The 13534-nt window shown below is 40.1% G+C and overlaps 1 protein-coding gene across 3 annotated transcripts in view; it reads right to left on the bottom strand.

Moving 5' to 3' along the window:
- The window catches only part of TNC (tenascin C), a 154171-nt gene that overhangs the window by 26342 nt on the left and 114295 nt on the right, over positions 1-13534 (bottom strand). For all 3 annotated transcript variants that reach the window (XM_073573136.1, XM_073573137.1, XM_073573138.1), the window contains 2 exons: positions 8408-8540; positions 252-403 (listed from right to left, as the gene is read on the bottom strand). In XM_073573136.1, the coding sequence (XP_073429237.1) occupies positions 252-403; positions 8408-8540 (285 nt within the window). The remainder of the gene's footprint in view (positions 1-251; positions 404-8407; positions 8541-13534) is intronic.

Raw genomic sequence — 13534 nt, 5'->3', positions numbered from 1 at the left:
CTTTTTTAAGATTTTTAGAACCCTTGATTAAAATTTGTGAAATTGCCTAAGATTATAAAAATTTCCAGTTCGATAGGGACATCCATGAGATTGGGGTTTTCATCGTCTTCATATTTTACCAGCAATTCAATAAGAATTCAGTGAACATTAAAAATGGATTGATTTCAAAGATTTTTTTTTAGTTGCTCATAATTGGTTACGTAGGTGGCTATGTAGACCTACAGCAGAATTTAGTGATATTTGATACTTACAATCCATCCACCTCCATCAACATTCATGTCACAGTAGACTTCCATAGGTTGTGACTGGTCGCCATTTGCATAAATAGTGTACATTCCTGACTCGGTCTCTCCATTTAGAATGGCTTGAGAGCAATCCTTAGGGAACTGATATAGAAGCCCAACTGGAATGAGACAAGCAAATCAGAAACTTCTGAAAAACTTTGAAATATCCTATGAAGACCCAACTCAATAGAAGAAAGTAGGTCTGACAAGGCACAAGATGTAATTATAAGAATATTTAATGGGATTGTTGAGAATTTGAAAAAGTTTAACAGCTGGGAACGTGAGCAAAAAAATAGTAGCCAATACTTACCAGGTAAATTTCCTACTGCTCCCGTTGTCCGCCTTAATTTTTGTTTACTTTGCTGTAGCGATCACATACTGTATACCAATGTAACAGAATCAGTGGCCTCTGCAGTCATGTCCACATGTAGAGCGCAAGTATGCTGAGGCTAGTGATTGGCTGCAGCAAACATGTGGATGTACAGAACGTGATCCAGTGTTTCTGGGAAATGTCAAGGGGTTGTCCAGGCTTGAGGCTCAATTCTGCTGTATCTCTATGACTGTAGACTTGTGAATCCTCACATCGTGCAGAGTGCGCACTGTCAGGATTTTCTGGTGTCGGCACTGGGAACGGGTAACCATGTAACTGCAAGTATACGATATGCATACTCCCTACTAGACGTGTCTGTATAGAATTTATTTGTATTGAGCGAGGCTGCACACGACTAGTCGGCACGGGACCGCAAGTATGCAAAATCACATACTAATGGTCATACACACATTCCTGGTGCCAGCACCAGAAAATCTTGATGGCATGCACTGTGCATGCTCTGGGGATTCACAAGTCTGCAGTTACATGGAGTGACTGCAGAATTGAAGCACTTTAATAGGTGAGCAGTGGTGTAACTATGATAGGTACAAAGGATGGGCCCTGGAATCTAGGGGGCAAAAAAAGGCCCCTTTGGTCCATATAAAAAGACTATTACTTTTAAAGACCTGCGATAGTTGGGGGTCCTGTTGGACTTTTTGAATTGGGGTCCAGAAACGTCAAGTTACGCAACTTCAGGTGAGTATTGGTTATTCTCTCACATTCTCACTTGTTAGAAAATGTTCTTAAAATCCTGGTCAGACAGATTTATGGGCAAAATCTCTGAGGGCAAACAGAGAAATCATGGGACCACATAGCAAAATAGTGAATGGGCTTATTCCTCGCTGAGACTGAAGTTACTTTCCCCCGTTACTTTGTAAAATATCTTTGAAGGGTTTGAAGCTCCAGTTTTTACATATAGAACATGAAATTGACAGTTTTTCTTTATGGGCAGCACGGTGGCTCAGTGGTTAGCGCTGCAGCCTTGCAGTGCTGGGGTCCTGGGTTCGAATCCCACCAAGGACAACATCTAGGAGTTTGTATGTTCTCCCCGTGTTTGCGTGGGTTTCCTCCGGGCACTCCGGTTTCCTCCCACACTCCAAAGACATACTGATAGGGAATTTAGATTGTGAGCCCCATCGGGGACAGTGATGAAAATGTGTGCAAACTGTAAAGCGCTGCGGAATATGTTAGCGCTATATAAAAATAAATATTATTATTAAAGAAGTTATACAATAAAATCATGAAACTCACTAGAGGGAGCTGACGGCCTATGGAATAATATAGACAATCACGGAACTCAACAGCATGTAACTCTCTGCTTTAGAGGAGTGGAGCTACAGGGGTTGCAGAGGTAATAGTGGCATCTAGTTATCTACCTTCTTGTTGGCAATTTACGGACATTTTAGTCCCAAGTTTGCCAGTGACTTCTTCCAATCTTGGGATTTTTATGGACTCTTACCATGGGACATCTCTAAATTTGCTGCTACTGTTTCTGGATAATTGAGATGGTCCTCGGAAATCGGGAACTGTTGAAGACCATTCTGCCACACCTGAAGGTACCGGTAGTATAATTGGCACATAGTAGGGTAGGGGCCGCAATACACACTTTGCATCGGTTGTGATAACAGCATACTGGGAATCATACAAAGCTTTTTAGTACTATTCCCGTACTTTCATCGGCCCCATAATAGTTTTGTGGTTTGTCTTAATGGAAAGTATATCACTGTCTATAGGTTACAACAGTAAATAACCAACATATCAGGGTGGGGTCCTCACTTGGGTAAGGAGAGATTACAACAAATACAATAACATTTTAATCAATAGATTTTGGAACAATAATAATTTCCACAATTAGATATGCTTAAAAAAAAATTGCCAAAAACGAGAATGGACCACACCTCCAAAATCATACATTGATGGAATTCTGCTAGGCAAAAATATGTGTGACAGAACATGAGGTTTTTAGTTTAATATTCTGATCCGACTGTATGAAGCCCACTGCCATGTCACGGCGAACCTCTCAGGTGGTTCTAACTTTTTTTTACCTGAAAGGAGCGGCGTCATGATCTTACCACCGCCGCAGCTACAACGCACCAGCAGGGCGGACGGCCTGGTGCCTCACAGCGCCCATGCTACAAGACAGAGTCCCCATGACTCTAGACCGCACCGTCCCACCAGCAGAAATCCACAGCAGCAATGGCTGCTACACAGTACCAACACCAAATGAAAAGAGCCATGTAACTCACATTCCTCAAGCTCTCAAATGAGAGCAAAAATAGCTGTCTCCAGCTAGTTAAAATCACCTGTGAGAGGACTGCACGTCTGAAAAAAAGGACAGATCATGCAATATGCTAGAAATGTTCATGTGCTGGGATAATCTTATAAATTTGCCCCTGCTGTGTACTGTGTAATGGCTGTGTCTGACCATACAGGGCATGGTCTGATCACACCACAGCTCCTGGGCAGGGGAGGAGGCAAAAGTGTACAGACAGGACAGCATAGGAATGCAGTTGATTATTTCTGTGAAGTAAAACATTTCCCTGCATGTTTAAAAGTTTAAAAACAGGTTGGAAAATGTTTAACCTCACAGAAAGGATCAGCTACAATACCATGCGGTCCTGTCTGTTTCCTCTCTTTTGCTTCCCTCCTGCCCAGACCATGTTCCTGTGTGGTAAGACACAGTCATTACACAGTACACAGCAGGGGCACATTTATAAGATTATCTCAGCACAGGAACATTTTATATAAAGACATCCAACTCTGAAACATATTTTTTATTCCAAGATTTATTGATTAAAATGTACTTTGTTCCTGAAGGGAAAAACCCTTTAAATTCATATAAATTCCACATCCCTTGCACGTAAATGGTGTTTCTTTAACCTTGTTTACACTCGGAGAAACATTTCTGCACAGATTTACTGTATGTCCGCTGCAGTAAGAAAGCAAATGTCGCTTATTTTGGTAGCTCACACAATGGATCAGTTTTGCGCAGAGGGTATTTGCTCCACTTTTTGATTCATGAGAACAACTTCAAATTTAAATAACTTTTTTTTTTACATTCAACCTCGTATGAACTAATCCTGCTAAAAACTCCATATTGAATCACTCATATTCCACGTATGCAAACAATAAAAATACATATATCTCCCAGCATCGGGGTTAGTAAGGATTATAGTATAATATATTCCTTAAATCCTCTTTTTTTTTTCCTCCCGCACAGACGTGTCTCATTCAAGATCTCAGAAATCTGATTATGCATGTGATGGAAAAACAAAAGGATTCCAGTTCTAACACGACAAATATGATTGTTGCTATAAAATATGGTATCTGTTAAGCCTGAGCTTTAAGAACAGGAAGAGTAGAAAGTCTCCGGCTTCTGTGCGTAACCACAAACGTAAAGGAGGCCAATAATAATTTGCTATAGGGAATAATGGATTGCACACTATTCCAGCCCGTAACATCTCTGTGTGTAAGTCCTGTCTTCTTCTGCCTTCCTTTTTTCTTATCCAAATGCCTTAAAAAAATGTAGTATGTTCCCTTTCCAGGATTAACTGTCTGCTTTAGATTTCAGTGAAACGAAGCCACCACCATTGGGAGCACATCCTGTGCACTTGACGGCCAGCCAGGGCGCGGTAAGCAGCCCAAAACAAATTCTTCCGCTGGTCTTCAACCCTTTGTAGTCCTTTGCTTCCAGCAGTTACTAGTCTGGCTTCTCTCACTGACGCGCATCCGTCCAAGAACGTGTTTCCTTTCAAAAATCTGAACTACCTTCCATTAAATACGCTCGAACCTTAGGTCACAGTTAGGTCAAAGTGTCCAAATTTATAGGACCTCGTCTATATTTTAGCCAATCGGGTATGCTCCGATTTACAAGATAAAGACCAGAAAATATAGAAGTCACATTTTTCCAAAACGATAAGCTAATAGCTCCACAACATAAAATCTGCTTTTCGAAAAGCGATACAAAATATAGTCTACCGGTAAAGGACTGCTAAATCAAAACTGTCATTTACGTACACATTTTCCTCTAGTAGAAAGGTTTAATTTTCTGCTTGGAGGGGATGTGGAAAGCTTTTAATACAGCCTTGACATTTAAGGAGGTGGAAACTGGAATAACACTTGCATTATGGTTTTGTCGGCGTGACTACTTTTTCTATTCTTCTGCTTTCAGTGTTGCAAATTATTTAGCCGCGGTTATTATATCGATTGGCTCCGTCAGCTTCTATGATGAAAATGCATGATCCGTTTCTGGTTTCAAGGCTTATTTCAAGACGTTACACATATGGCTGTATTGTTTAGAAGAAAGAAAAAAAAACAGCAGGGGGGGTAAAAAATTATGTAAAAACTTGCACTGGTAACCGCTTCGTACAAAGGCCTCTGAAAAATGAAAGCTGGAATCTTATCCATCGCCTTAGATGCCAACCCTAGAAAAGTTGAGAAAGCGAAATGGTCCTTATAGAGAAATATGGTGGCATAGTTTTTGGACCGGTCTCCCACTGCCTTTTTTAAATGTTACTGGACTCTGGCACCAAGGGGAAAGTGTTGAAACACAGCTTACTGTACAATTAAAAACATGGTGAGGAAAACCAAAAAAAAGATTTACAAAAAAAAAAAAAAAAAGATTAAGGATCCATAATCTTACACGTTTCATCTTAGCAACCCTTATTCATAGCTTAGCCTGAAAAATGTAAGATTATAGATTTATGACCGGGATACCGGCCTGGTGTGTTCATACACTCCCTGCGCTACTCCCTGACCAAACAATGTATACCAGGGTTCCTATGTAAATACAAGGGGTTTTCACACTGAATTGCTCTCCCTGGAATCTGAACTAATTCCGTTTTTTTCCAACTTTATAACACCCATACAATGGAATCAAAGGGAGAAGAGGGCTTCTCAGAGATGGTCCTTTCTATGTCCTTCATAACAGCTGCTTACCTTAAAGTGTTTTCTCCACTACTAGAACAACCCCTTCTCATGCCTCATATTTGGCCTCGTTAAAATATGGTTATAAGACTGGCCACACTAGTGTAGGGGATATACTATATTTCTGCTATACCTTTCCTATCTTGTTCATCTCGATGATGTATGTTATAGTGTATTATAAGTGTATGCATAATTGTTACTATATAATGGTACTGCTGCACTACAATGTGTATTACGGTTTCTTGCTAAATGTATATTTGATAAGATGTTCCTTTGTGCTACTATGTATAGGGTAAGTGCAGTTATAATATTGGCCACTAGATGGGGGCATCATAGTAAACTTAGTTTCAGTTAGAATGTAGCTTAGTATAGAAAATAGTTAACTATAGGAGGGGCTGCTGTGTAGTAAGTAAGTGAATATGTTGGAATCTGCTCAGTTTGTGACTATCCGCCATTTTCTTGTAGTGTTCTGGCTGCTGGTCTTTTTCCCTTGGTGCTGGGTTTGCCTTTGGTCAGGTGATTGTATCACCCTTTATTAGCCTGCACCTGTCTCCCATTCCTTGCTGGGCAACAGTGTTCATCCACTTGAGTTCTGACTTGGAGTCTTGTTTTGCCTTCTGTGTGTTTAATTTGTGCAGTGCTGAGACCTCTGGCTCTGCTAGTCTTAGTTTCTGTTTTCAGTTTGTTTCTGCAGGCTTCTCTTTGTTTTCTATTAGGAGGTGACCCGTTTTTGTACCCAGTCCTTAGATCTTTCAGGGACCCCCTTCCCCTATCTATAGGTCTTTGCTTGAGATTAGGATCGTTGGTAGGTCTATTCACAAGGAATGGGTCGCCCACTCCATCATAGGGCATCAGCCTAGTCGCAGTGCAGGGTCAGTTCTCCCCCTCCTACCCTAGTCCTGTGCTGCAGAACCGTAACAGCATAGTGTTAGGAAAGACAGAAGTGCCCAGGCGCCCGAACCGTCCACATTGGTTATAAGGCCCAGGATGCTGCAGCAGACCTGTAACGTTAAGAGTGAATCTGGACAAGGAGGACGCTATAGTACCGCCAAAGGTGCTATTACCTCATAATGTACTGCAGGACGTGGCAAGTAGTGCAGGGAAAGATGAAGATACATGTGATGTACAACCTGTGGTTAATGATGTGAAAAACTTGGATGTGCTGAGAAATGGAAAGAGTAAAGTTGATCAATTTCAAGTTGAAATGCAAAATCGTCTGCAGACAGCTTTCAGTAGTGCAGAAGAGAACTTGATGATGCTGGATCTAAAGACACAGGTATGCTGACTAAAGGACACTATGTTTATGTGAGGGGAGGCCAGGGTGTGATGGAGCGGGAATCCTCAGCCACGAATATCACCTTGGCCAAACCTTACACAAGGACCAGGGGACTGTGGATACAGGACTAGCCACACCGAGACCAGGGGACTATGGATACAGGACTGGCCATACTGAGACCATGGCACTATGGATACAGGACTAGCCACACCGAGACCAGGGGACTATGGATACAGGACTGGCCATACTGAGACCATGGCACTATGGATACAGGACTAGCCACACCAAGACCAGGGGACTACGGATATAGGACTGACCACACCGGGACCAGCAGACTATGGATGCAGGACTGGCCACAGCAGGACCGGGGACTATGGATACAGGACTGGCCATACTGAAACCAGGGGACTATGGATGCAGGACTGGCCATACTGAGACCAGGGGACTATAGATACAGGACTGGCCATACTGGGACCAGGGGACTATGGATACAAGACTAGCCACACCAGGACCAGGGGACTATGGATACAGGACTGGCCACATCGGAATCAGCAGACTATGGATACAGGACTGGCCACACTGGGACCAAGGGACCTCACATTTCACTAATATTACCCCTTACTCATTAATGACTCTACACATTTCTTGGCAACTCCCTGGAGGAGAGGGAGTAGACTACACAAGATGCCTCCCAGCTATTGGCTGGCAGCCATCCTGCAGGAGCACCACACCACACCGAATGCCTCCCAGCTGCAATCTACCCCTTTAAGAGCAGTGAGTGCATGCACACACGAGTCACAGCGCTGTAAACTGTGGCATGCACAGACCAGGAAGTGGCAGGAAGCAGGAGTACGCCAGGGGCCGTGCTGAGGGCCGGAACAGTGATTAAGCCAGTGTCCTTGCATGGAGGGAGAAGGGGACACCATGCAGGGCTGCCGGGTGTAGCGCTAAACTCTAGCTTGAAAAATGGGTTTGGCAGAAGGAGAACGATCTGGACAGGATGACAAGAGTCCACTGTGAGGAGCCTTTCAGCTTCTTCCTGTCCAGTATGTCTTGATTGACAGGTCTGTACACAAATATGGAAAGACCTATTTAGCAGGGCGATTGTGACATGAAGTAGCCTTAGAGCATTTTGTTTTAACACTTCTCTCTTTCCGGCTTGAATTTTCAGCTATACTTTCATTAAACCGCCACATCTTTCTGTAATGAGGGAGTCTGTCTTGATTTTCCGACGTCCATGGGTCACGCATCTCGACTCATTTGACATGTTCTCATTAACACTCGTAGTCTTAATTAATTCCTTATAATTAAAGCTGACTTTGGGTCATTATAGTTATCCCGTTTTACTTGCCGCTGCCTATTATAGGCTTCATGCACAACATTAGCTGAGAATACTTTGGTAATAAGATGCGCAATAGATACCACAATTTTTTTTTTTATACTAAATGAACCCAAAAAAAAAACCCAACCATTGGCGTGAACTATAACTATCACATTGCAAAACATTAATGATAATAGAAATGAGTAAATATTAAAGGCTGAGATCCTTACTTGTAGTAAATATGGTTTGGATGAATCTGCTCTTGATGTTTCCATTCATTGCCTGGAGCCTCACTGTATACTGAGCGGAGGGACTGAGGTCTAGCAATCTGTAAGAGGTGGCATCGGGGCCCAAAGCTACTTCCTGTCAAAAGGAGGAGAAAAAACAAAAACAATAAATATTCTAGAAATTCCTAAATTATATATTTTTTTTACTTATTTCATTCATTTAGCTTATACTGATCATATCAAATGATAAGTGACCTGTTTCATGAAGACGTCCTGTATGGGCTTGAACTAAGAAGATGACAGTGAAACTTTGTTTTGCTGTTTCAAAAAAATCAGCAGGAGATTATCACTGCAGGACTAGGTGTCTCGTGCCTCCTGGTCCAACTCCACCTTCACCACTGAATAGCAGCTTTCCGTCATTATACACTGTACAGAGGATGCAGCCAATCAGTGGGGTGGGCGGGGTTACACACAAAAATCTGCCAATCAGTGGTGTGGGCGGAGTTATACAGGGTTCAGCATTCTGAGCTCTGCTAGATCTGCAGCAGAAACACTGTGATTATATCACATCTGCTGCACTCAGTAAACTAAGTGATACATCTCTGGAATTAGGGTCTCTGTCCCTACATTGTGCTGCTGTCAGAGTGCATAGCTTAAACTTGTTGACAAATTCCCTTTAAATGTGTTGTCCAGTGGATAGCAACTGTGATTAAGACTACTGAACACGATTCATGTCCCTTTCTGACTTGATTACTTGGTCCCTGTTGACTTCTGGTCCTATCTAGAAACTTAGGAAATGGTAGGAAATGTCCGCTGAACCAACCTCTCACTGATCTGCTTTGGCGAGGACATTTCCAATGTGTCACAACAGAACTAAGAAGTAGGGACCAGGTGGGCACTGAAATGGGAACCTCAGAAGGCTGGTGATGGGGGAGTATTGCTACTTTTTTTTATTCCTTGGACAACCCCTTAAAAATGGTTGTTCTCTTTCCCTTTTTTTAGCTACACAATTGATGTGTAAAATAGCAATCTGAGCATTACCTACCCTTCTCGTGGCTAGCACTGCCTCTCTGCTGATGCCCGATCTCCACTGATTGCCTGCAGCAGTAACATCAGGTTTAAAAAGCTGCAGCCAATCACTGAGCTCATCTGCGCAAGACGACCCAAACAACTGAGCTTGACTTCAAAGCTGCAGCCAATCAACAGAAAGTTGGAAGGGGCAATCATATGTGAGGGTGAGTAACGATCATATCATTTTACACATCACTGAACCTGTGAACAAAACATACCTACAGCATGATTTAGGTTTTTGAACCAAGACTTGGAAAAACACACAGGTCCACGATGACTCTGGACTGTGAGCCACTTAAGGGCCCTAATACCGTTGGAAGTAGTCCCACGTTCTGCGTATTGTAGGTCAACACTGCTAACGATACACGCCTTCTGATACAGCAGTGATGGAACACTGGTGTCAACCCCTTCACCACGAGGCCAATTTCAGTTTTGCATTTTTGTTTTTTCTCACCTTCTGACCAAAGCTATAACTTTTTTTATTTTTTTTTTTTGTCCATATACGAGAGCCATTTTTTCCGGTCGAGTTGTGCTTTAGAATGGCACTATCAATTTTACCATATAATGTACTAGAAAACAGGAAAAAAATTCCAAGTGGAAAAAATTGTGAAAAAAACCCCTCAATTTTGACATTGTTGTTTGGCAATTGTTTTTCGGTGTACATTGTGTTGTAGAAATGACCGGGCAATATGATTCTGTTCATCAGAACAATTACAACAATACCCAACATATCCAATTTTTTTTATTGTTTTAGTAGTGAAAAAAAAAATCAAAAGATTGAAAAAAAGAAAATTTAAGGGGTTGTGTCGCCATTTTCTGAGGCCCATAATGTTTTCAGTTTTTTGGTCGATGGAGCTGTGTGACAGCCTATTTTTTTAAAAAGCGAGACAATGTCTTTATTGATACCATTTTGGGATAGATGTGACATTTTGATCGCTTGTTACAGCATTTTTGCGGGATTGCAGAGACCATAATTTTGCCGCTCTTGAAATTTTTTTTGCTTATGGTGTTTACCAATTGTGTTACCGGTAAATGTTTTAATATTTTGATAGATCGGACTTTTCTGAATGAGGCAAAGCCGCACATGCATTGTTTTTGTTTTTTATTATCTTTATTTTTAATGGCGAAAAGGAGGGTAATTTGAACTTTTATGTTTTTTTTTCTTTTTCATATTTTTTAAAATATTTTTTTTTTTTTACTTTTAATTGATCATGTTAGTTAGTCTTAGGAATTGTCTGATCGCTTGTGCTATGTACGGTGATGCCACAATATTGCTCTTTATAGCAGAAATCATGGTCTGCTTTGAAGCCCGGCGACAGGTTAGGCTTCATGGGAGCTTCGTAATGACCAGCATGGAGGTCGTCAATAGACCCCCCGCTGTGATAGCAACACATCGGCGACCCACGATCGTGTCACGTCTGCGCCGATGGTTGCTTTGAGTGATGAACCCCCATGCTGGTGCCCTGTTAATGCCGCTGTCGGGGTCTGACAGTGGCATTTAACAGGTTGACAAACTTTTAGACAATGAGGGTGATCAATGAGTGGAACAGGCAGTTATGAGAGGTGGTGAGTTCATCTTCAATGGAAGTCTTCAGAGAATGGATAGACGTTTTTTGAGATGGTATAGTGACTCCTGCTTTGAGCAGGGGGTTGGACCAGATGACCCTGGAGGTCCCTTCCAACTCTAACACTCTATGATTCTAGGAATTAAAATATCAGTTGGGAATACCAAACTAATAATTCATGTAACACTCCCTTAATGTGGTTGGCCTGGAAATGACTTCTCCTCTTTGGATGGACTTCAAAGCTAATATGTAAGCTAATTAAACCCACATGATTACGGTAACTGGTTTAATTATTATGTGTGTTTACCTTATTCAATTTCCTATTTTGAATTCGCAAAGTAAAATATCAGCTTTCATCCAGTTAGTAAAAAGAGACATAAAAATATGGTAAAGAAATGTAGCGACTCCACCGGTGGCCTTTATGGAAGCTCTCCGTAACAGAGAAATCTTGGCAAACTGTTCTGATACTTTGCCTTTTCCTCCGATTGAGCAGGTACAGCGAGAGCATGCTCTTCACAGTCACTGTTAGTGATGGCTTCTCTTTTAGTTGGGATTTATTCAAGGGTTTAGTAGAAAGTGACGAATCGATGGTCACATTTTATTGCTTTTATGGCCAAAACACACATAGAAAGTCAATGTCTTCTTCATGGCGGAGTGCGTAAGTCATCAGCTAAGTCACAATATTCATTGACGGGATCCTATCAGTAATGATGTGACTAGTATTGGTAGGGTATGGTGGAAAATTTCCTACATTACCTATGATGTTGCTCTCTGGTGCTTTGCTGCATCAAATTTTGATTTTTACTAAGATGCAAATTAGGTTCTGAAGTGGTCAGATACCACCAGGCAAAGTTGGAGATCTTTGCCTCACCCCGCGCTACCTCTGCTTTCCTCTGACAGTTTCCCTTTTTGGCTACATTCACATGACTGTGAAAAAAGCTGATAGCACTTAAACCAATTAACATTCAATAGGTCTGTTTAGATGTCAATTTTTATTTTCATAAAATATCTAAGTATAACAGCCATCTATTAGTAGGGCTCAGGCTATGGATTCTTTGCATTCCTTCCATTGCATACATTAAAGTGACCTTTCTACCCTCAGTAACAGACAGTGCATGGTTTTATCTTTGGCCTATGAGCCCCTTCAAGTACAGAAGATAACTTCTGATGAGAAAATAAAGGAGCTAAAGGCAAATGACTTAACTGAGCCTGACACTGGCACTGATTCATAACGTCAGCAAAATTACTTTATAATTAAGATGTTTTGCATATTAACCTTTGAGTGTTTCCAAATTATGGTTCTAATATAGATGAAGTAGTGTGTCATGGAACTTGTGTGATAAAGGCATTCAGCTCTTCCCAGACTGAACATAGGGAAATTATTTAGTGTACTAATTACAGTACTGTCTGTCTGCTATCTATCTATCCATCTATCTATCTATCTATCTATCCGTCTATCTATCATCTATCAATTATCTATCTATCTATTATCTATCTATCATCTATCTATCTTTCTATCTATTATCTATATATCATCTATCTATCTATTATCTATCTATCTATTATCTATCTATCTATCTATCTATCATCTATCTATTATCTATCTATCTGTCTATCCATCTGTCTATCTATCATCTATCAATTATCTATCTATCTATTATCTATCTATCATCTATCTATCTTTCTATCTATTATCTATATATCATCTATCTATCTATTATCTATCTATCTATTATCTATCTATCTATCTATCTATCTATCTATCATCTATCTATTATCTATCTATCTGTCTATCCATCTGTCTATCTATCATCTATCAATTATCTATCTATCTATTATCTATCTATCTATTATCTATCTATCTATCTATCTTTCTATCATCTATCTATTATCTATCTATCTATCTATCCGTCTATCTATCATCTATCAATTATCTATCTATCTATTATCTATCTATCATCTATCTATCTTTCTATCTATTATCTATATATCATCTATCTATCTATTATCTATCTATCTATTATCTATCTATCTATCTATCTATCTATCATCTATCTATTATCTATCTATCTGTCTATCCATCTGTCTATCTATCATCTATCAATTATCTATCTATCTGTTATCTATCTACCTATTATCTATCTATTTATCTATCTGTCAATTATCTATCTATCTATCTATCATCTATTATCTATCAATTACCTATCTATCATCTATTATCTATCTATCTATCTATTATCTATCTACCTATCTATCAATTATCTTTCTATTATCTGTCTATCTATTTATCTATCTATCTATCTATTATCTATCTATCTAGCTATTATTTATTATCTATCTATCTATCTTTATATATTCTATTATCTATCTATCTATCTATCTAGCTATCTATCTAGCTATTATTTATAATCTATCTATTATCTATCTATCTATCTATCTATCTATTATCTATCTATCTTTATATCTTCTATTATCTATCTATCTATCTATCTAC

This window comes from Dendrobates tinctorius, unplaced genomic scaffold (genome assembly GCF_039654945.1).
Source record: "Dendrobates tinctorius isolate UK_male_01 unplaced genomic scaffold, ASM3965494v1 ptg000034l, whole genome shotgun sequence".
Classification (NCBI taxonomy): Eukaryota; Metazoa; Chordata; class Amphibia; order Anura; family Dendrobatidae; genus Dendrobates; species Dendrobates tinctorius.
The sequence above is the reverse complement of the archived record's forward strand: the minus strand, read 5'-3'. Positions and strand labels throughout refer to the sequence as shown.